Raw genomic sequence first — 23,272 nt, 5'->3', positions numbered from 1 at the left:
GCTGAGGGACACAGTCTCTGGGAAAAGAGCTGCACCAGCCACACCCTGTGCCTCCGCCCGGGAACTCAAGCCTTCCATCATGTTCCAAAAGGGGGAGGAGGCTGAGTGAGCTTCAAGTTGGCTGCTGGCCTCTCTTTTCCAAACCTGGAGGGTCACGGCTGCTTCCTGCTCACCCGAGGGACCTGGCTAGCAGACCATTCAACGCTCGACTCACCCGAACAACATAAACAGGCCGACCCTTGTCAACAGAGCCCTCCCAACCCCCTGGCCCGACTATTCCACCTCAAAATCACAGGCTTAGCCAAAGGAAAGAGAGGAATCAAATCAAGGCTCCTCCATGCCCACACTTCCCTTCTAGCATGGTACTACCATAGCTCACAGTTTTCTAAATCTGGAGTCCTTGAACTCTCTGAAATCGTGGGCAAATTTCTGAGTCACAGTGCATTTTTCTAGGGAAAGGATCCATATGTTTCTGCTTCTCAAAGGGTATCTATGACCCCAAAAGATCCACTGACTTAAGCAGCTGAGTGTGCAAGTTCTTGGTGGAGACCTGGGGGCCACAGCGACTCTTCCTTGGTTGGGTCTTCACTGGATCAAAACTTACTTCTAAGTAACTGAAATAAGGTCTCTGGGTTGGCAGAGGTGATACTAAATGCGTCACTTAGTGGCAAATGTAAAGACTTATGCAAGTTTCAACTCACTTCCAACTGGGCCTATAGCAGACCAGGACTGTTTCTTGAGCAGAGAGAGCCCAAAATAAAATACCATCTGGCCGGAAGTAAAGGTCAAATGCAGATACATTTGGAGTGCAATGCCACGTTCCCAGCTCTGAGAGGGAGCTGGGAAAGAGGTCTTGAGCAGTCTGGCATTTTCCTCAGAGCATATGCTACGTGGCAAGACTGTGAGGCTGGTGGGCTCTCCAGACATACAATTTAAGTTCATTGCTGACTTAAAGGTAACAGAATTCTAGGAGTTCCCTGGTGGCCTAGTGGTTGGTTGAGGATCTGGCATTGTCAGTGTTGTGGCTCAGATTCAATCCCTGGCCTGGGAACCTCCCCATGCTGTGGGTTCAACCAAAACAAAAACCAAAACAAAAAACAAACAAAAGATAATAGGATTCTGTTTAACAAACTAGCTACAAAAGATCATATTACCCAAATGAAATTCTGAATTATTACCTACAAGGGACAACAATGAGGATAACTAAAGAAAAAAAGTAAACAGGAACATTCACTAAATCCCAGATGGAGCTAATCATATGATTAAGGTTACAGCCCACATTTATATGATAAGAATTTACCACTCCCATTTGTTATATGCTTTAAACCAAATTATTTTTCACTTAGGGTATAATGGTACAAAACTTCCAGAAATTAAACGTGATGAACTGGAAGCCTATTGTGTGGAAAACAATACCTTTATTTTGCTGAGCTTCATTTGGATTTTCTTAGACACCAGATCAGACCAGTACTTTTCTCCTAAAAAGTCCCAAAACATTCTTCCAAGCAAGGCATTCACCCAGGCCTCCTGTTCTTCCTCCTCAGATGGTGGAGCCTCTGGCAACTGGCAACAAGAAAAGGGACCAAAATTAGCTAGAAAGTAACTGGAGAACAAGACAGGTGCTTATTTTTATAAAGTCACTGAAGGTCCCTCCCTCTGGAGAGGGCGCCCGCGTGAGTCGTGTTTCTTCCCTGTGAATTACAAGTCCCACATTATGTCAGTGAACAGAAAAAAGAAACAAAAGCTACCATCACAGATAGAAACTCCTCTTTGTTTTCTTTTTCTACCCGTCTTCCTGTGAACCAGCTAATACTTTATACAATTAGCTCAGCTTTTTCACCCTGGGCCCCCAAAATTAGCTTGGTACCAACATCCTGCATCAACGCCCTGTCTGCCTATCTTTCTCAGCTAAAGTTCCCAGGACACGAAAAAGTCAAGGTGGTCTCGCCAGGCAGCCCCAGCGTTGCTCAATGCCCAGGATTCTCACCTTCAGTCTGACTCTTGTGAAGTCATGCTTCTGCTGAGTGAAGAGCAGGGGGCTGCTTAGAAAGACTGGTGTCTGGGTCCTAACTCAGAGATACTAATTTAAGTGGGTATGAGAATTTTTAGAAGCTCTCTCACTGATGTGATGAACAGGTGAGGCTGAGACCCAAGTCCCAGATTAGAGAGAGGAATTCTGTGAAATTCCTACAGCTGTTCTCACCCATCTCAAACAAGGGAAATATCCCAGGCCTCACCTCCACTTGCTACAATCCATTTGAAATACCCATCGTGGCCAATGTGCGAGGTGGGAAAAGAGCAAACCCTGTTTGTTAGTTTCCAGCTTCCAAGACTATGGACTCTTGCCTGGAGAGGGCCAGGTCGGGGTGAAGCAGAAGGCAGACCCAGCTGCAACATGCACGGACGGTGTGGCAGTGCAGGTGATGCTTGGCAGTGTCCACTGACCTCATGCCAGGCCCCACAATAGGCCTCCTTCTCAAGTTCCCTCATTTACCTCCCACGGAACCCCAGACACAACTTTACGTCTGTCTTAGGAGAAAACAGACTCGGAACGTTCAGTGCCCTGCCCGAGGCCCCTAATTTATCAGCACAGCCTGACTCACAGCCTCCTCCCTACCCCCTACCTGCTCTGTCCTGTGGGAGGAATGGGGTGTGACTGGCCCCTGGTGTGACAGACCAGTCCCTTGACCAAGGTCTCGAGGTCTCTAACTAGATGACTGCCTTATAGAAACAATGAGCCTCAGAAAGCAAAGACCAAAAGAACTAGAATTGCAGGAACCTATGAACTGTCCACCCTTTCTCCTCCCTCTGTGGTTTATGCAAATGCATCTGTCCTGCCCCCTGGATGCCTCCCTGTCCCTGTGCTCCATACCTGCGGCTCATACCGGTGATGTCTGTTGTGGGCGTCCGTGACTGTGCCCCGGCACAGCTGTGGCCCAGGCCAGGGCAGAGTACCCTGGTGGCTGCTCGTGAACTTGACAACTAAAGATCTGATGACCTGTGAGGGCTCTAAAGGCCTATGGCAGGTACTTGTGCATGATTTTTCTGAAGCCTGGAATCCTTAGGGTCTGACCCAGCTGAACTGGTCACTGAACTTGTGCAGGACCTGGCAGACTCCCTCACAACTACCTATGCTCTGGTCTTGTCAGAGTTTGTGCCTGGGGGTTTGCCTGCCCTTTTTCAATCTAATGTTACTGCATGTAAGTGGGGATAGTCTGTGTTCTACGAGTCCTTCAAATTTGAGTGTTTTCAAAGTTCTACTTTATGAATGTCAGTGAGTCTCATTAAAAAAAAAAAAAATCTGGAGTTCCCTCATGGTGCAGGAGGTTAAGGATCCAGCATTGCTGCTGCTGTGGTGCGGGTTCAATCCCTGGCTCGGGAATTTTTGTATACTGTGGGCACAGCCCCCCTCTCCAAAAAAAATTCAACTCTGGTTGAAAGAATACTACGTTTTGGTCATGGCATTTCAGAAGACACAGCTCTTTCTAAATGGCTATAGGTACCCTCTCTGTGCTCTTCTCATGCTGTTAATGTCTTGATACTAACCAAGGCATCGCCCCCACCCGGTCCTGCATGGACCAGTGGAGGTCCATGCCCAGGGGGCGCTCAGGCACACAAATTATGTGTCTTTTGGAATCTCTTTTCTCTCTGCCTGAACATCTGCGCCCCACCCCCGAGATGATCTGATCTAGCTTTTCTGAGGTTACTGTCTTTGAGTCATATCAGATTATCTACGAAGACTTTTGTCACCCAGGGACAAGGCCCTCTCCCCCAGGGATCCAGGCAGTGCCAAGATGCTGCCCACGCAGGGCGGCACATGCTCCACTCAGACTCCCTCTTTCCCTTCTCATGTGGGAGAGCTGACCCTTTACTAACCTTGCCTCACAACCCAGTTATTCACAGGAAACAGGTTTAACACAAAATAGCATGAAACAAAGGCTATTTCACAATTTTTGTCCAAGCCAGAGGCATATGATGTGGAAACAAATTTCTGAAATAACTGACAAGCAGGTTGTTTTTCCTTTTCAACAGTTCCTTTTTCTAACACAGGCTTCTCTCCACAGACTCACTGGGAACAAAGAAAAATCCCCGAGTAGCAGAACATGGACAATGCATCAAAGCAGCCTTATGAACAAAATCTGGATTCAACAGGCTGCTAGAGAGAACTCACTTCCAATCAAAGTTATAAAAATTTAAGACCTTCAACTATAAATGAACATACATTTCTTAACGCTGCTGTTAGGCTGCAGGAAGGAATGTGAGAAGCAGATTCATTTCACCACTTCAACAAAAGCTGTATACTTAGAAAGGGTAAGTGTCTGTAAATGGCCTCCGAAATAAAGTCTGGAGAGTTCAATGGCCTGAGGTTGAAAGAAGGCTCTCATGATTGTCTGAGAAGCTCTTGGGAGATATTTTATTAAAAACTAGCCTGTAAAAATCAGGTAATACAGATTTACTTAATTTTGTGGCATAACTTTTCCTTTTAATATAAATAGCCAGGAAACCTTTTTGGGGACAGAGAGAGTTCAGTGGCTTTGCTGCTAAGGTTTGGCCTCACACAATCTGGTACCACAAGAGTTTCACCAAGGGCTGCATGGTCCAAGAGAGGGCACAGCGCAAGACCCTCCACTGTCAGCTGTTTCCCAATTATGAAAATGAGCGTTATCTGCTGTGGAAAACATCCATAATCCCACAGCAACACGGGATCCGAGCCACATCTGCGACCTACAATGCAGCTCGGGACAATGCCGGGTCCTTAACCCACTGAGCAAGGCCGGGCATCAAACCTGCATCCTCACAGAGACTATGTTGGGTTCTTCACCCACTGAGCCACAGTGGGAACTCCCTCGTTTTCTTAATTACTATTTATATCTCCTCCTCAAACCAAGCAGACCACCTCGACCAGATGATAAAGCTCTGGGTCTCCTCAGCCAGTCTCGAGGTCTCACTAATCCACAAGTTAAGCTGCCTGAGAAGAGAGAAAATGGCGCCAAGATCACAGGCGTTTGGGGACTTCAGAGGCTGGTACAGCCTGTGTTTGTGAGATAGAGCAGTCACAAGGGCAAGTCAGGGCTCAGCCACTGATCACTAATCACTGACCACTAACCACTAAACACCTGGAGAATCAGGCCTTTCCTCCAAAAATGGTGGTATTTTATAATGCTAATTTTGAGCTCCAAAGTGATTTCAATATGCAGAATACCCCAAAATGTTTTTAATTATTATGGGTAAGAATAGCTACCAAAAGTTTTTTAACATGGTTTAAAATAAATCTAGCCTATGCTTACTAATTATCTTTGAGCGTTTTTTGTGTGTGTTTTTTTTAATTCTCCCCCCCTCCCCTTTTTTGGCCATGCATGCAGTATGCAGAAATTCCTGGGCCAGGGATCGAACCCACACCAAAGCAGTGACCCAAGCCACAACAGTGACAACACTGGATCCCCAACTGCTAGGCCACCAGGGAACTCCCTGAGGGTTTTTAACATTGGCTTGGCTCCTGAGCACCAGTGGCCCCACTCAGCTCCTGACCTAGTTTAGCACTAGGCAATGTGTGAGAGAGGAGGCCAAAGGCGTGGAAGGTGCCATTAGACCTGGAACCCTCAGGGTAAGAGATGCTTTGAACATGGCCTGTAAGAGGCAACAGCAGGGTGGGGCTTAGGGTGGAACGGCTAGGGGAAAGGCTGGAGCTTATCCCAAGGTCCCTCTATAGAAGAGGAGGGGGCATGCTCCCCTGCATAAGCTCCTGGGGGTGGCCCACACTGATGAAGTGACAGTGTAATTTGAAGAGCTGTCAAAGGTTCCTTTGTGTCGCTGAGCCCTTTGAGTCCCGCTTGGACTCATGGTATCAGAGGCAATAAGGACCTGAAGAAACAACCCGGAGAGGACTTGGGCAACGGCTAGCAAAACCACACTGAGTTTACCTTCTGGTCCAGCAATCCCACTTCTAAGATTTCACCTTGAAGATATACCCCCAACAACACAAAAATACACAAAGTTGTTCAGTGCAGCACCGTTTGCAATTGGAAACTATATGCCCACATGAGAGACTGAATATGCCCTAGAACAGTCACACAACAGAGTCAGTCTTCAGTTGCTTAAAAACAAGAGGAAGAGGGAGTTCCCACCGTGGTGCAGTGGGTTAGTGATCCAGCTTGTCTCTGCGGCACTGCCAGTTCCGTCCTCATCCTGGGAAAGTAGGTTCAGGATCTGTCATTGCCGTAGCTATGGCTGAAATTTAATCCCTGGCCTAGGAATTTCCATATGCCATGGTGTGGCTGAAATAGGGGATTAAAAAAAGAGGAAGGGAAGATATCTATGAACTGTGTGGAGGGATTTCCAGAATGTACTGGTAAGTTAAAAAAGTGAGTATCCTGGAGTTCCCGTCGTGGCGCAGTGGTTAACGAATCTGACTAGGAACCATGAGGTTGCAGGTTCGGTCCCTGCCCTTGCTCAGTGGGTTAACGATCCGGCGTTGCCGTGAGCTGTGGTGTTGGTTGCAGACGCGGCTCAGATCCCGCGTTGCTGTGGCTCTGGCGTAGGCCGGTGGCTACAGCTCCGATTCAACCCCTAGCCTGGGAATCTCCATATGCCACGGGAGCGGCCCAAGAAATAGCAACAACAATAAAAAGACAAAAGACAAAAGACAAAAAAAAAAAAAAAAGTGAGTATCCATAGTGTACCACCTTCCAGTAAGACAGGAGGCAAAATCAACCCAGAGACTAAGGAGGCTGGTTCACCACCGGGGGGAGGGGAGTGGGAAAGGCGTGGACGAAGAGGAGGAATCGGGCGGGGCAGATGGCACTTTTCTGAGTATGTCTTTGTATGGCTTTGGCTTTTGGAACTACGTTAATGCGTCATGTGCACAGGAAAGAAAATCAAAGATGGGAGTAGGGAGGAAGATCTTCATTTGCTCAAACTGCAAAATTAAAAAGAAATAAAACTAGTAAAGAACTATCTCCACTGTAATACATCAGTAAAGGGAAAGCCTGAAAAGCAATCAAAGGACTACAGAAACACTGCAGTCGATTGTTTCGTTTTGTTTTAGGGCCACACTTGTGGCATATGTAAATTCCTGGGCCAGAGGTCAAACTGGAGCTGCAGCTGTGGCCTGCGCTGCAGCTTGCAGCAACACTGGATCCTTAACCCACTAAGCAAGGTCAGGGATCGAACCTGCATCCTCACAGAGACAATATTGGGTCCTTAACCTACTGAGCCATACTGGGAACTCCTGCAGCAGATCTTATTTTCCGAAATGGTGCAATGATACTTGCACCATACTTGTCCCATCCTAGACACGCTTCTAAGAAACTGCTACTCCTTCAACAAGAGGTGGAATCTGCCCCCTCCTTGAAGTTGGGAGGGTTTTTTGGACAACTTTGCCTGATAGAGCATGAACGAAGTGACATTATTTCACTTCCAAGACTGAGTCATAAAAGGCAATACGGGCCCACCTGGCTTTTTCTCTTAGGGACACTTGTACTTAGAACCCAGTCACCACGCTGGGAAGGAACTGAGGCCTTAGGCCCTGAGCCTTCAGCCCTAGCTGAGTTCCCAGCCAACACCCAGCATCTACTCGCCAGCCATGAGAGTGCCATCTCGGAAGCAGGTCCTCCAGCCCCCAGGCTAGCCTCCCCAGTTGACACCACATGGAGCAGAGAGAAGGCTTTGCTGCTAAGCCTGGTCAAATTATGAATTGGTAAGCAAAATAAATCAGTGTTAATGTTTTGAGCCATTCCTTTTGGCACTGTTTGTTACGTGGCAATAAATAACTAAAACATACACCTATACCTTATTCATGACCATTTTAACCACCAGACCAGCCCTGAGAGCCAGGATGTGGCCCACACATGCTTCAGGCAGGCCAAGTGGACGTGGAAGCCCAGCACTAAAGCTCATGCCCTTTCTTCAAAAGGCCCTCTTTCAAAGACAGTTGTCTCTGTTCACATAATTCTGACTCTCCAGTTTCGCAGCCAATGCAGGTTAGAATCATTAATTCGAGGGCTGGGGTAGGAGATGGGGACAAGCACTCAAGGAGAGGGAATGAGGACACACAGCAGCAGCAGCCAACAGACTACAGACAGAAAAAGGTACAGAGTCTGTGGGCTGGGACGGCTCAGACCAGGGGCAAAAGGCCTTCTGACCACCAGAAGCCCTGCCTGAGGATAGGCCTGAATCTCCGTGTGTTGTGCTGAGTCTTTAGATACCCAGAAAAGATTAAATCATCCTGCCTGCTATGCCTAAAGGGGCCAGGAAGTGGTTTTTAAAGATCTTTCTTATTATTCTGAGGAAAAAAAGGTTTGGGTGCTTAAAGAGGTAAGTGCCAAGTACTTATTTAAAAAAAAAAAGTTTGGGAGTTCCCATCATGGCTCAGTGGTTAACGAATCTGACTAGGAACTATGAGGTTGCGGGTCTGACCCCTGGCCTTGCTCAGTGGGTTAAGGATCCGGCGTTGCTGTGAGCTATGGTGTGGGTTACAGACTTGGCTCGGATCCCACGTTGCTGTGGCTGTGGTGTAGGCGGGCGGCTACAGCTCTGATTCAACCCCTAGCCTGGGAACCTCCACATGCCGAGGGAGCAGCCCAAGAAATGGCAAAAATTAAAAAAAAGGGTTTGTACCAGAGACCCAACGAGGGCAACGCCAGGTCGTGAGGTCCAGAGGTCCAGAGAACTCACGGGTTCTGTGAGACAAGCACAAGCAGTGCACACTGAGGAAATAATGTCCTCAAACTCTTTTTTTCTCTAGGGCCACACCATGGCATGTGGAGGTTCCCAGGCTAGGGGCTGAAGTGGAGCTGTACCCACAGGCCTACAAATGCGGGAACCGAGCTGCATCTGCAACCTACACCTTACAGTTAGTTCACAGCACTGCCAGAGTCTTAACCCACTGAGTGATGCCAGGGATCGAACCCATATCCTCAGGGACACTAGTCGGGTTCTTAACCCACTGAGCCACATTGGGAATTCCCTAAAAGTTTTGTTTTTTTGTTTTTTTTTCATTTTTTTAACTTATGAAGCTCTTTTAAAAAGCAAGCATTATTTATTAGATCATTTTCTTACAACACACAACTCTCCAGAGTTTGATAGAATTCCGACCCTGAAAGCCTAGCAAGAAAAGGACCTGTGGCGAGTGGGATGCACTGGTGGTGAAAAGGACACTTCTGGAAGAGTTTTCTATTACACTCCTCTAGCTCAGAGGGAGGTCTACTTGGGTCAGAGGCGGAGGCAGTGGGTCAGAGGCCAGCAAAGGTATACGGTCTCTTTGGGCCATACAGGCTGAGTGAAGGAGTCAACGGAATGAATAAAGGCGGAGGCACAAATAGGAAGGCACCAAAGCCTCCTGTTAACAGAAATACAGTCACGGAGTTCCCACCGAGGACCAGTGGTTAAGAATCCAACTGCAGTGGCTCAGGTCACTCTGGAGGCACGGGTTCGATCCCCGGCCTGGTGTAGTGGGTTAAAGGATCTATCATTGCCGCGGCTGTGGCTCACATTCAGTCCCTGGCCTGGGAATTTCCATAGGCCACGCCTCGATGCCTGGTTCTCTCCCTCAGGAGCCACTTCTCACAGCTGCTCGGACCACCTCAATCTCAGCCCCTTCACCCCTGTGACCGGCTCTCTTCCTCCTCCTGCCGTTCTCCATTCTCCCTGCAGAGCCACTTATCTTTCTCAGCTCAAATCAGATCAGCGCTACTCCCTACTCAAAACCCTCCCCGGGCCTCACATGATCTGATCTGACGAGGTATGGATCTGATGAGGCCCCACTGCCTCTCTGTCCCTTGCTGTCACCCACGCTGGCCTCATCACGGTTCCCTGAATTCTCCGGCCACATCCTTGTACTTTCTGCTCCCACACCTGAAATGTCCCTCCCACACAGACCACCAGGGCTCACTTCCTCACTTTGGTCAGGTCTCTGCCCAAAGGTCACATCCTCAGGCCCTCCTCGGCTGTCAATCTAAACCAGCTCTGGCCAATTTCCACCCTCCCTCATTTGGCTTTATTTTAATCCTTATCAGCACCTGAGGTTCGTTGCTTCCTGTCTCCTGGACTAGGGATCAAGCTTCCTAAGAGCTCGGCCCTCATCTGCCTTGTGCATCGCTGTTTCCAATGCCTAGAAGAGGGCTGGGTATGAAAGAGGCACTCGAAGGCTTCTTCGTGAAGAAATGAGTATAAGAGCAGAAAAGCCACGCCCAGGCAGCCAGCTTTACCTTCTTCCCAGCTGTGGGGCTGCTCTCCGCACTCTCCACGGGGCTCCTTTGGGGGCTTCGGCTTTCTTGGGGGACACACCTGGCCATGTACACACTGTAGTCCAGAAGCATCTTCTGCCGCACGCTGCCCACCAGCTCCTTCTGCTTCGGCTGGGACATGATCTCATCCACGCTGCCTTTGCTGCTGCTGCGGCTGTGGGTCAGGTGCCCCGAGGGGCTGCTGTGTCTGCTGTGTGAGGGCAAAACTCCTGGAGTAAAGAAGTGATGGCTGTTAATACAGATGAAGAGGGTGGCTGCAAAGTAAATGGAACACAGGACAAACTGCACTGGGTTCAGCTGAAAAGCAGCTAAAATGCTGAGTGACTGTTTAAAAAATATGTATACAGTTACTTCCCATCCTGAAAGATACCTTCCATTGTAACAAAAGATATTTTTTTAAGAACAGTTTTTGTTTTTCCTCCAGACAATTGGAGTCCTGGGAGCCATGATACGTATCTGGTAGCTACCTTTTTCTTCCTGAGGTCTAATAAAAGACTGACACACCCCAAAGGGCACAAGGAAAGGGGGCAGAGAGCTGTCTATCCACAGCTGATGGCAATTCCAAACACGCCACCTTCCATTCAACACATATTCTTCTCAAGCCCTTGCTCTGGGCCACCTCCACATTAAAAACAAGCATAAGACATACACAATCCCTGCACTTAAGCAAATAAATCACAGTTTCTGTAACAGGCACTGGAACTAAAGTGCGACTAAAGGACTTTCAGGGCAGAAAGAAGAGGGTGGTACCTCCGCCCAAGAGAACTGGGAGGCGCGTACCCAGCAGTGACTTTCACAGGTCGGGGCCTCTGAACTGCCTCTTGAAGAAACAGGTGGCATTTTCCTGGCCTAAGTGAGGGAAGAGCATTCCAGGTAGAGGGAACAGCATATGCAAAAAGCAATGACAGGGCATGGTAGGTCTGGAGGATAATGAGAGATTCAGTGATTCTTTAGGCAGAGTACACGGGACGAGGCAGAGGAAATGAGCAGAGGTGCATGGTGAGCAATGCAAATGCAGTGTGTCAGGAGGCCAAGGATTCTGCATTTTGATGGCAACCTTGGACTTGGAGGCCATGTCGAAGGCCAGGAGCTCTAGAGCATGAGCCACCTGCTCACAGACCTTCCTCTTATAACTAGGGTTCCCCTGCTGCTTCTCTCAGAGGAGCCACAAAAGTAAAAATAAATACAGTTCTTAAGGAATGAACAAAGGCAAAAAAAAAAAAAAAAACCCCTATACATCTGTAAATGGTTCTATCATGGGTGAAATGATTCAGTACCAAGTACTGCAGTGATCAGCCTAGAAGGTAAATGATCCATGACCACACCTTGGGGGGCAGACAGTCATCAATTCAGGGTAGGCTTCCTTCCTTCCCCACCTGGGAATCTCTCTCAATCCTCCCACTGGCCCCTTAAAAATACATAAGCATTTAGTGCACGTGTCATCACCTGGTTTGCTTCCAGAGACGCCAGGTGGTTTCTTGATGTCTGACTTCAGCTTAGATGCCAGAATAAATCTCTGAAACCACTCCTCTTTTTCTCGGCCAGTTCTCCCAAAGAGATAGAGGATCTGATCTCGCTGGCCAGATCTTGTTCTCTCCTGAGGGTGGGGTGGCTTCTTAGGGTCCTCGCCTCCCAGCTCTCTCTCGGCTGGTGGCTTTTCTTCAGAAGTCTCTTTATCGGGCTGGGCCTTAGACATAAAGTCATCTTGTCGACCAAGCTCGATACAAATGGGGTACTTTTTATTCCAGATTCGTTTTCGAGCCAAACTTTTAGGCACAAGATAAACCTACAGAGAAAGGGACAAGATTTATACACTGAATTAAGAACTGGCTACACAAAAAAAGAAAAAAAAAACATTAGGAGTTCTCTCATAGCACAGGGAGTTAAGGATCCAGAGTTGTCACTGCAGCGGCCCAGTTCGTTGCTGTGGCATAGGTTCAATCCCTAGCCTGGGAACTTCCACATGCTGTGGGTATGGCCAAAAAAAGCATGACTATAGAAATGACTTATTCTTCAAAATCATCCCAAAAAGTAGATGTTCAAGAATTTTGCAAGAGTTCCAAAACCCATGCTTTTCAGGTAACAGCAGCACAGTGATGGTTTAGTGGATTATCATCAGCTGAGTTTAATGACCTTGGGCCAAACTTAAGCTGGGGGAAAAAAACATTTACCAAACTAGATCTTGATGGGAAGCTCAAGTTTATTAACCTCAAGGATGGATTTATTAAAAAACTATTTCAGGAGTTCATGTTGTGGCTTGGCGGGTTACAAACCCAACTATGTGGGTTTGATCCCTGGCCTTGCTCAGTGGGTTAAGGATCTGGCACTGCCATGAGCTGTGGTGTAGGTCGCAGATGTGGCTCAGATCCTGTGTTGCAGGCCAGCAGCTGCAACTCCGATTCGACCCCTAGACTGGGAACTTCCATGTGCCTCAAGTATAGCCCTAAAAAGGAAACAAACAAAAAACAAAAACAAAAAAACTTCAAATACTTGCCATTTTAGGGAAACTCAAATATCACCCACATGAGTTATAAGAAGAACAGAGAACCTGTAGCTTTTTGGAATAAGAAATAATTTACATTTCTTAAAAACTGAAGTATATAATACTTTTATCAAAGTGTAAGCACTTTGCATACCCATAATTGTCAGATTTATAGAGCCCCCATCAGTTATTACCCTAGCACCGCATGTAGTTTTTGTTTGACTGAAAACATTAATTCAAAGTCAGAAGAGTATATGATGCCTCTGCCTCTCAAAGTGTGGTCCATGGACCGAGAGCTCATAAATGCAGACTCTCAGGTCCCACTCATAGCCGATGAATCAGATTCTGCATTTAAAAAAGATGCTCAGGTGAAGGTGATTCATATTCACATTAAGGTTTGAGAGGTACTGCTCTAAGCTACATTAATACTTTAACCAAACACACACAACCTTTTCAAGGGAAAAATACAGCAAAGCAACCAAGATTCCATATGCTTTTCATCTGTCTAATCTTCCAAAATTAGCTGAGCTCACCTTGCTGTCTGAGAGGTCGTAGATTTTCTGGCTGATGTAGGTGACCTCTGGCTTTGTTTCATTATAGCTTGCCCTCCTGGATATATTTTTATTGGGCTTTGAAAGTCTTAAGGTCCCACCTTCAAGTCGAACAAAGACCGAATGTGTCAACGTGGCATGGTAAGTTTCTGGATCATAGTTGTAAATCTCATTCATCCACCCCTGATGGAGAAAAACTTCCATTAGTAAAGTGAGAATAAACAGACACCTGATGTGATATGAAAATGATGACCACTCTGTTATTCAGGACACTGAAACCAAACTTGACTATGATGCAAGTTATCAATCTATTTTATCAATTAATTTTGCTTTTTAGGCCACATCTGTGGCATATGGAAGTTCCCAGGCTAGGGGCTGAATTGGACCTGTAGCTGCTAGCTCAAGCCATACCCACAGCAAAGCCAGATCTGAGCCGAGTCTGTGACCTACACCCCAGCTCACAGCAATGCCTGATCCTGAAAGAGGCCAGGGATTGAACCTGTGTCCTCATGGATGCTAGTCAGATTCGTTTCTGCTGAGCCACGATGGGAATGCCTTATCAATTTCTTCATGACAAGAGGTTGCTGAGACAAGCTGCTTAGCTGGAGGATCACTGGTGCTGAGGAGTAATTTGGTATGCTGGGTTTGGGGGGAAATGGCAATGTCCATTTTCCTAAATAATGAAAGTTTCTTTCCTTTAAAAAAAAAAAAAAGCTGACAAGCAAGTCAGGAAACTCTAAAGTTTTGTTCCCGTAAACAGAAGAAGTCCCTTGGCCTGACCTCCTCTGGGGGCGAGTAATCCCACTCAGTCTGGACTGAGTAATCCCACGCAGGCCCTCTTCTCAGCCCACCTGTAAACAATCTGTGAAATTTCACACCTTTTTTTTTTTTATATGGCCGCACCCATAGCATATGAAGTTCCTGGGCCAAGGACTGGATCCGAGCCACAGCAGCACTGCTGCAGCTGCGGCAAGGACTGATCCTTTAACCCACTGTGCCAGGCCAGGCATCAAACCCGCACCTCCACAGCAAGACTAAGCAGCTACAGCCGAATTCTTCACCCACAGTGCCACAGCAGGACCTCCTCACAGACCATATTAACTCATGTAACCCTTCTAGGACTCAAGAAAATGCCTACCACTCCCCAGCTCTCTCTCTCTCTCTTTTTTTTTTTTTTTGTCTTTTGTCTTTTTAGGGCCACACCCAAGGCGTATGAAGGTTCCCAGGCTAGGAGTCTAGTCAGAGCTGTAGCCACCAGCCTACACCACAGCCACAGCAATGCCAGATCTGAGCCGGGTCTGGGACCTACACCAGAGCTCACAGCAGGCAACACCGGATCCTTAACCCACAGAGCGAGGCCAGGGATCAAACCCGCAACCTCACGGTTCCTAGTTGGTTTCGTTTCCATCATACCACGATGGGACTTCCTACCACCTCTCATTTCTATCTCAGCAAAATCACATAATAAAGCAGATGACCAGGACTTAGGCATTAAATAAATCATAGATATGATCAACAATATGTCAAAATTCAAAGATACCTAGTAACTTAAATGAATAAAGTTGTGTTCCAGGTTCCCTCTGACCATTAATATGTGTACTCACACTGATTTTTACAAAGAGCAAAGATACTGAAGTGTATGAACAACAGACACCTAACACACAGTAAAACTGTGCTAAAGCTAGTCTCATAGCTGTAAGCAGTATTCATTATTTAACACTCTGCCAGCCCCACAGTACTTTTTCAGAAGATATGCCTCCTGGGAATTTTAATTACTATGTTCCCACTCCCCTCATCTTATAAATGTCTTTGAAATGAACAGAGAAGTGCTGAAGGTCATGACAGTGGAGTTGGAAAGCCATTCTTTTCAAGGAATAGCCATTTCCATGGTGAGTATTTGAGTCCACACTAAAATCCTGAATTGCGAGCCTTGGCAGGTGAGGGACTCTCAAATTCTCTTTTACTCATTCATCAAAACATGTTAAAAAAAAAAAAAAAAAAAAAAAAGAGTTCCTATTGTGGTGCATCGGAAACGGATCTGACTGGGAACCGTAAGGTTTCGGATTCGATCCCTGGCCTCGCTCAGTGGGTTAAGGATCTAGTGTTGCCATGAGCTGTGGTGTAGGTCGCAGATGCAGCTCAGATCCTGCGTGGTTTTGGCTGTTACTCCGATTCAACCCCCTAGCCTGGGAACCTCCACACGCCCTAAAAAGCAGGAGTTCCTGTCGTGGCGCAGTGGTTAACGAATCCGACTAGCAACCATGAGGTTTCGGGTTCGGTCCCTGCCCTTGCTCAGTGGGTTAACGATTCGGCGTTGCTGTGAGCTGTGGTGTAGGTTGCAGACGCGGCTCGGATCCTGCGTTGCTGTGGCTCTGGCGAAGGACAAGGGCTGCAGCTCCAATTAGACCCCCAACCTGGGAACCTCCATATGCCGCGGGAGCGGCCCAAGAAATGGCAAAAAGACAAAAAAAAAAAAAAAAAAAAAAAAAAAAAGACATGATTCTCGACACAACGGTACTCCTAAAACAGTAGAGAAGAACTGAGCTTCACTACATCACCCTTGACCCCACTAGAGTAACCATAAAGAGCGTTACTGGAAATCAAAATGGACAAACACACGTTTGTCACTGGGTGTGTGTGTGTATGTGTGAAATTTATTAGCCAATGCTATAGATGTATAGCTTTTAGTAGATTTTTTTTGCATAAACTAGGAATCTCTCTCCCTCCTCCCAGTGATTCATGGCATCTATTTAAAAATGCCAGATGAGTCACCAGTGGCCATGGAAGAGGGTGTAATCTAGGTGTTTGTAAAGAAACGACAATATCAGAACGATGAAGCAAAAAGGGACACGTGATACAGAGCACAGTGGGGCCTGAAGGGAACTGCATTGTCAGAGCATCAGTTTGGGTGGGTTTATTTTTTTTTAACTGTAGAACTAAGCACATTTTTTCATTCAATTTTGGGGGTTTTGGGTTTTTCTCTTTTTAGGGCCTCACCTGCAGCATATGAAGGTTCCCAGGCTAGGGGTCCACTCGGAGCTGTAGCTGCCAGTCTACACCACAGCCACAGCAGTACGGGATCCGAGCCACACCTGCGACCTATACCACAACTCATGGCAATGCCAGATCCTGAACCCACTGAACAAGGCCAGGGACTGAACTCGCATCCTCACGGATAATAGTCGGGTTTGTTAACCACTGAGCCACGATGGGAACTCCCAGCATTACACTTATTATCCAGTTACTAACAGACTAGAAAGGCTGAAGGGAAAAAAAGACAATTATATTACGAAGTTATCTCAAATAACAGAACCATCTTTGAGAAACAGATTCATTTTCAGAGAATTTTCCCTTTTCAAAACTCCTGAGACTGGACAGATTATTTGATGTACAAATAAATTTAGGAATAAAAGGTTGTTTCTCTCCAACTGCTTTTCATTTTTTCTTTGCTAAGTCAGAAAATGCAGAACTGTCAAGGGAGGCACTCACTATCCAATGGAAATATAATGTGAGCCATAAATGTGCATCATGAAAATATGTAATTTTAAATTGTTTAGTAGCCACACTAAAATAGAAAAAAGCAGGTTAAATTAATTTTAATAATGTATTTTATATAATCTAATGTATCCAAATTATCATTTCAACATTAAATAAATACTAAAAATTATTAATGAGATCTTACACCCTTTGTTTTGTACTAAGTCTTCAAAATCCAGCATGCGTTTTACACTTCGAGCACTCCCAGTTCAAAGTAGCTACACTTCAGCACTCAATGGCCACATGCGGCTGGTGGCTACTCTGTTGGACAGCCCACACTCAATTCCTGGGTTCCGGCTTTTCAGACCTAGACACTGGGCTCAACCAGAATGGTCAAAAACCTCCTCTTTCCTCCTAATGACACTTCCAATACATGCAGGTTTCTGCTGTGTTAGAACGTGCTTCACATAACTAAACGAGAAGACAGTCTAAGCCATCTGCAGAGCAAACATTCTGTTTCAGAAATTCAAAACCCCTTTAAAAAGGCAACATTGAATATTAAAAACTCAGGAATAAGAAATATAATCTAGGTAAAAGACGAAAGTTGTTTAAAAAACTCTTGTAGTTCTATGAGATCATTAAAGGATACTCAATTTATGGAGTTCCCGCTGTGGCACAGTGGGTTAAGGAGCCAGCACTGCTGCAGCTGTGGTGTAGACAGGTCACAGCCATGGCTTGGATTTGATCCCTGGCCCAGGAACTTCCCTATGCCATGAGTGCAGGCCAATACATAAATAAATGATACTCAATTTGTGAAGAAACTCACACAACAGTTTTAGCTTGTTCCCTTGATTTTTAGTAGAAAAGATAAGGCACAGGTGCGTGTTCTGCGATGCAAACCCTGCATCAGCTCATCCACATGCAGGCTCGCTCAGGTGAAGAGCCATCCCTCTGCACCAGTCTAACAAACCGCCCCTCAAGTTTTGTTCTTAGAGTTTCCAGCCCTCCACAGCTCAAAACCTGCCCCACCAGAGGAGACAGCGGTGAGGGGCAGGGGCAGGCCTCGGAAGAGGTCCAGGAGGATGGTTTTCCTTGGGAAAGCCGGAGGGACTCCAAACTCCCCTCTCCCAGGTAGGTTTGGGGCTGGCTTGACCCTCCTCCTCCCAACCCCCATCCTTGCAGCGTCACCAGTGGCTGCGCTCCAAACTCAAAGGCACCAGTGGTTTCTCCTTCCCTTTTATCTTCACATTTCCTCCTTCCTGCACTACCACTTTCTTCTTTGTATTAAAAATCTATCTATCAGAGGCTAAAGTCCACAGCTGCCAAAACCAAGTAAATACAGCCCGCAAATCAGGATCTGAATTGCACGTCTATTGTGAACAATCATTTGTTAGCGTAAATGAGCCCGGATCCTTGGTCCTACTTGATTACAAGACTGCTGGTCAGAACACTTGCTCTGAAACCAACCCTCAGCCATTAGCAGAAATGCTAAGAGTCTGACACAATCGCGTTCCAATCCTGGCTTCACCACTTACCACTACGTTCGGCTTCGCCTTAAACCCTGGGTTTTCTCACCTGTAAAAGGGTCCTGCACGCCTTACTTCCCAGCTGCATGCTTCACTTCCCAGCTGCATGCCTCCCTGGTCCCCACCTCACACCCTGCTTGAGTTGTGATGGCTTTTTTCCCACACTAACAGTACTTTATTGAGATACAACCTGCATAGAGAAAAGGAACAAATCTTATGCATATTATTTTTAAAATACCAATATCAATATTCATTATAACAGCTGGTGTTTAAGCTCATATTATGATCCTGTCTCTCACAAGCATCTTCTTTACTTCTGCCAATTCCCCATGAATTCACAGGTGAGGAAAGTGGTGCGAGAGGTTAAGTGATTTGCCCAGAGAATGGCTAAAAAAAGGAAAGGTGGTTTATGGAGTGGCAAATCTGGAGCTTGGATCAAGTGGGCCTGCCTACAAGGTCCCAGCGCCCACTCCATCTCCATGACACAGCCCACCCTTTAGTTTGGCTAATACCTGGTCACCTCCCAGGTATGACCAAGAGGACGCTTCTCCCAGGAAGCTTCCCTGATCACCTGGGTTCAGTCTTCTGTTACTTTCCTATCACTGTATCTATTAACTATGATTTACTCAAATATAAACTCCAGGAGATAATCACACTTGTAACAAATGTTTGTTCACTGAATACATAAATGTAGCCTAATTCAGAGGGTGGCTGTGAGGATTAAATAAAATCTGTAAAGCACAAGGTAGGACAGACTGGCCCATCACAGCCTGCAGGTATAGGTGTAGCTGCATGGGTGGGGAGAAGCAAAGGAACGAGCTGAGAGTAAGTGCAGGGAGCTGTAGAGTTTACTTTGTTTTTTGAGGGTTTTTTGTTTTGGGTTTTTGTTTGTTTGTTTGTTTTTTGCTTTTTAGGGCCACATGTCTGGCACATGGAAGTTCCCAGACTAGGGGTCCAACAGGAGCTGTAGCTACCGGCCTACATCACAGCTACAGCAACGATGGATCCAAGCCAAGCCATGTCCGCGACCTACACCACAGCTCACAGCAACGCCAGAGCCCCGACCCACTGAGCAAGGCCAAGGTTTGATCCCGCATCCTCATGGATAATAGTCAGATTCGTTTCCTCTTCACCACAACAGGAACTTGAGTTTACTTTGAAGACTTGGTCACTGATCCCAAAAAGAAAAACCAAATTATAATTGCATCAAAGAGCACAGAACAAGAAAATAAGTAACCTCAGTAAGACACCAAAGAGTAAAAAATGTTAAAGATTTTCAGGACAGAAACTGAATTAGCCACTTCTTATCTACAGCAGAGAGAGAGGTCCTCAATCTTTCGTAGGGGTCCTTCTGGGACATTACGAGCTTTGATAGGAAAGCCTGAATCACAAGGGCTGCCACTTGACCCATATCCATCAGGCATCCTGGATGCAAGCTGGCCGTCGGGAGGCTCAGGCTGAGAGGTGGGCAGGCACGACTTCTCAGAACAGAGTTCCCTCTTCTGCCCCCAAAGGTACCCCTACTGACCTGAAACCAGGTTGCCCTTGAAGAAAGCAAACTCAGTGCAAACCCTAATTATCTTTGTTTCCTTTTTACTTTTTTTTTTCTTTCTGGCTGCACCTGAGGCATGCAGAAGTTCACGGGCCAGGGACTGAACCCATGCCACAGCAGTGACCACACCAAATCCTTAACCGGCAGAGTCGCATGGGAACTCCTGATTACCTTTTGATACCAGTGCAGCAACTCCAAGGCCTTCATCGTGTTCCCCATATGCTGCCCAACCGTCCACTGCTCAGCTGTTCTAAACCCTGTTCTTAATCCTGAATCCCTTCAAGTAAGATATTTCTCCAACTTTGTTTTGTTATGGGACTTGGGGGCGGGTATAAAGAGGTGTAGACACAGTGAGCAATCATTCCATTTCTCCGCTCAACTAAAGGACTCAGAGATGCTCTCAACCCACACTAAAGCGACTCAGACAAGCCTCATTTCTTTCTGACACTGGATCTGTTAAAATGGAGACAGTGAACGCCTCGGGGGGACAATGACCCAGTCAGCTGGGCTGCAGCTGTCTGGCCCACAGACTGGTCCTATGATCTGATCTGTAAAAGGTCAGGGGTTTCTCTTCAATTCTCAAATGGACTTAGAAGCCAGTCTGGCTCAAAGTACAAACCACAACCTATAAAGGGACTCATTTAATACTTGGAAAGATTAAAAGCTACAATTAACCTTTTGCAAAATAGTAAAGTCTGGGAGAACTACCCCCATGCTCACTTTCAGTTACAGGGCCAATCAGGAGGTCAAGGCCAATGCTCTCTTGGTCAGCCTGATGCTGAGCTGACCAGAGAAAAGCGCCGGCCTTCTGGCTGAGGAAGCAATGGGGATCTCTCTACCTTCAGTGCAAGGGGTGCCTGGGCTGACACCTGCTGTCACCTGGCTGTGCTGGCATTTGAGGCTGCCTGTCACTCAGATCCCCTGCATCAGTCCTTCATCTAGTCTCTTAGGGAAGGAGCAAATCCTATACACAAGAACAGAGCCAGAACATGTTTATCTTCTTAAACATAAGAACTGAGTGAGGCCCCTGCTGCTGAAAATCATCTCGGAAGCACACAAAAATGTGATTGTTTTTCTTTCGTCCCCCAAACGAAGACATAAATAGGATTTTCTCTTTGCTAGTCTTAAACCCTTTTTGAATCACTAATGGTTCAGAACTAGAGGCACCAGTTAAAACAGTATCACAGATCATGAACTTTGGGAACAAGGCAGGAATAGTCTGTTAAAGTTTACAGAACTTTACATACAAAATTGCTTTTACCCAAAATGACAGACAGACAGGCCTACAGACACCGAATTCACACTACAAATGATAGCCTCAAGTGAATAGTCAACATTCAAAATAAATGCTGCTCGAAGACACTGTCTTAAACATAAAGTCCATTAAGGGAGGGAAGTATCAGCATCAATACTCTCCACATCCTCCAACTGCCTGCTTCAAGGTCACCTTCACGGCAGTGTCACTAGAAGCACTGGAGTCTGGGCTAAAGCCACAGACTCTGCCTGTGAAAATGGCCTTTATTCTAGTTTTTCCTATCCTTTAGGGCAGCAGTTTGCAAATTCAAGTATATGCATGGGCAGACAGTGACAGGCAGGAGATAACAAGCATGTAAATTAGAAGAATAACATATCAGATGAACCAATGAAATAATTAAGGTCTGATTTATGTTAATATATGATAAATATTAAGTCATATTAACAATAAGTGTTGAAAGTATAATAGATTAGCAAGCAAATAAATTAGTAGCCTAAAAGCCTTAGCTCACACATCATATCAGCTAAAATTTTTTGAGTATATTCCTACAATATATACATTTACTTATAAGTTATATACATGTTCTAATGTGATACAGCTTTTATAAAAGGTTAAAAATAGAAATAAAGAGGAAAAAAAAAATGGAGTTCCCGACATGGCGCAGCAGAAACGAATCTGACTAGGAACCATGAGGTTGTGGTTTCAATCCCCGGCCCCACTCAGTGGGTTAAGGATCCAGCATTAGCGCTGGCATAGGTCAGCAGCAACCGCTCCAATTAGACCCCTAGCCTGGAAATGTCCATATGCCTTGGGTGAGGCCGTAAAAATATAAAAGACAAAAAAAAAAAGAAAGAAAGAAAGAAAGAGCAAAAATGAAATAATTAGCCTTTTGCTCACTTTAAGTTATTCCTTTCTGATAGCTTTGTACTATCCTCAGCTGACACATCAAAACACGTATACTAGGGCGAGGCTCACTGTTAATGATAATGAATGTAAATCCGTATTTCAAACAGCCTTCTTGATAATTTCCAAGGATTCTGGCCAAAGGTCAACATATAGTCATCTGTATGTTAAATATTAGCAAGGCTTATTTACTTTCTTATGGATAAAAAAAGCAAAACTAGAAACAGTAACTTTTTCTTCTTGAATCACGTCTTCAGCAACCCACCTTGAAGATCACTGAAAGGAGCAAGAGAATAACACAGCGAGTTCACAACAGCCAAGAGGGCACACCAACATGCTCATGCCTTGGGGCTATCCTGCTTCTAGTGTCGTCTTTGGGAGGATGGCAAACTTCTTAAAGGCTAATTATTGCAAAATAAGAACAACCTTTGATGGATTTTGTACCTTCCTTATATACCACATATAAAATTTAGAGGTGGAAAGATATCTAGCATTGATGCTCTTCCATGGTTGATACTTTACTCAAAACAAACAAACAAACAAAAAAAAACAAACACGATTTGAGAAAGCTCAGACCAACAATGCCCACAGTCTCTCTCCTTACTCCATAGATGACACCTGGAACAAAACCAAAAAGGACGGTCCTCCAATACCTATGTGGAATTCAGGATGCATTTTCCCAAGGAAATGATGCTACAAACTGTGGCTCCATTTAGGTGGACCAGAATGGTGGTTCAGCCATGCCACAGCAGGTTAAGTGGAAAACAGCAAAACGATGACTGCTGAAGCCAGGTGTCGGGCACATGGGAGCTCATTATATTATTCTCTCTACCTATGTGCACAGTTGAAATTTCCTACAATAAAATGTTAAAGAATAAAAGATGAAAAATCATTCTGGAGTCACCTGACATTTGTACCATTGTTCCTATGTAGTTCAGCAAGTATTTTCCATACAGTTGCTTCTCCAACCAATTCAAAACTTGGGGTACCTGCTTGTAAGTAAGTGACAGTGCCTGCACTGAAACATCTCACCTGACAAACTCCCCTAGCAACAAGGCAATAACCATGGTTATAGAAGCCTTACATAAAACTTAAGTGACCCACTGCAGGGGCAGGATATTTTCAGTGAAGTATAATGTAGAAAGAAATATTTATTTATTTATTTATTTATTTATTTTTTTTGTCTTTTGTCTTTTTGTTGTTGTTGCTATCTCTTGGGCCACTTCCGCGGCATATGGAGGTTCCCAGGCTAGGGGTTGAATCGGAGCTGTAGCCACTGGCC

The 23,272-nt window shown here is 45.8% G+C and overlaps 1 protein-coding gene across 7 annotated transcripts in view; it reads right to left on the bottom strand.

Annotated features, from left to right (window-relative positions):
• Positions 1 to 23,272, bottom strand: part of TEX2 (testis expressed 2) — a 102,571-nt gene that overhangs the window by 27,824 nt on the left and 51,475 nt on the right. For 6 of the 7 annotated variants that reach the window (XR_014820921.1, XR_014820923.1, XR_014820922.1 and 3 more), the window contains exons 3-6: positions 13,260 to 13,460; positions 11,691 to 12,030; positions 10,206 to 10,453; positions 1,417 to 1,563 (exon numbers count right to left, since the gene is read on the bottom strand). Coding sequence is in view for 3 of the 7 variants with exons in the window: in XM_021066767.2 (XP_020922426.2) it covers positions 1,417 to 1,563; positions 10,206 to 10,453; positions 11,691 to 12,030; positions 13,260 to 13,460 (936 nt within the window). In the remaining 4 variants the exon portion in view is untranslated. Of the gene's footprint in view, positions 1 to 1,416; positions 1,564 to 10,205; positions 10,454 to 11,690; positions 12,031 to 13,259; positions 14,505 to 23,272 lie in introns of those variants that run through there. The other variant, XR_014820924.1, reaches the window with a different exon arrangement.

This window comes from Sus scrofa, chromosome 12, assembly GCF_054392235.1.
Source record: "Sus scrofa isolate SSC_HxYL_T2T_F1_AM1 chromosome 12, Sscrofa_HxYL_maternal_Yorkshire_Landrace_v2.0, whole genome shotgun sequence".
Classification (NCBI taxonomy): Eukaryota; Metazoa; Chordata; class Mammalia; order Artiodactyla; family Suidae; genus Sus; species Sus scrofa.
The sequence above is the reverse complement of the archived record's forward strand: the minus strand, read 5'-3'. Positions and strand labels throughout refer to the sequence as shown.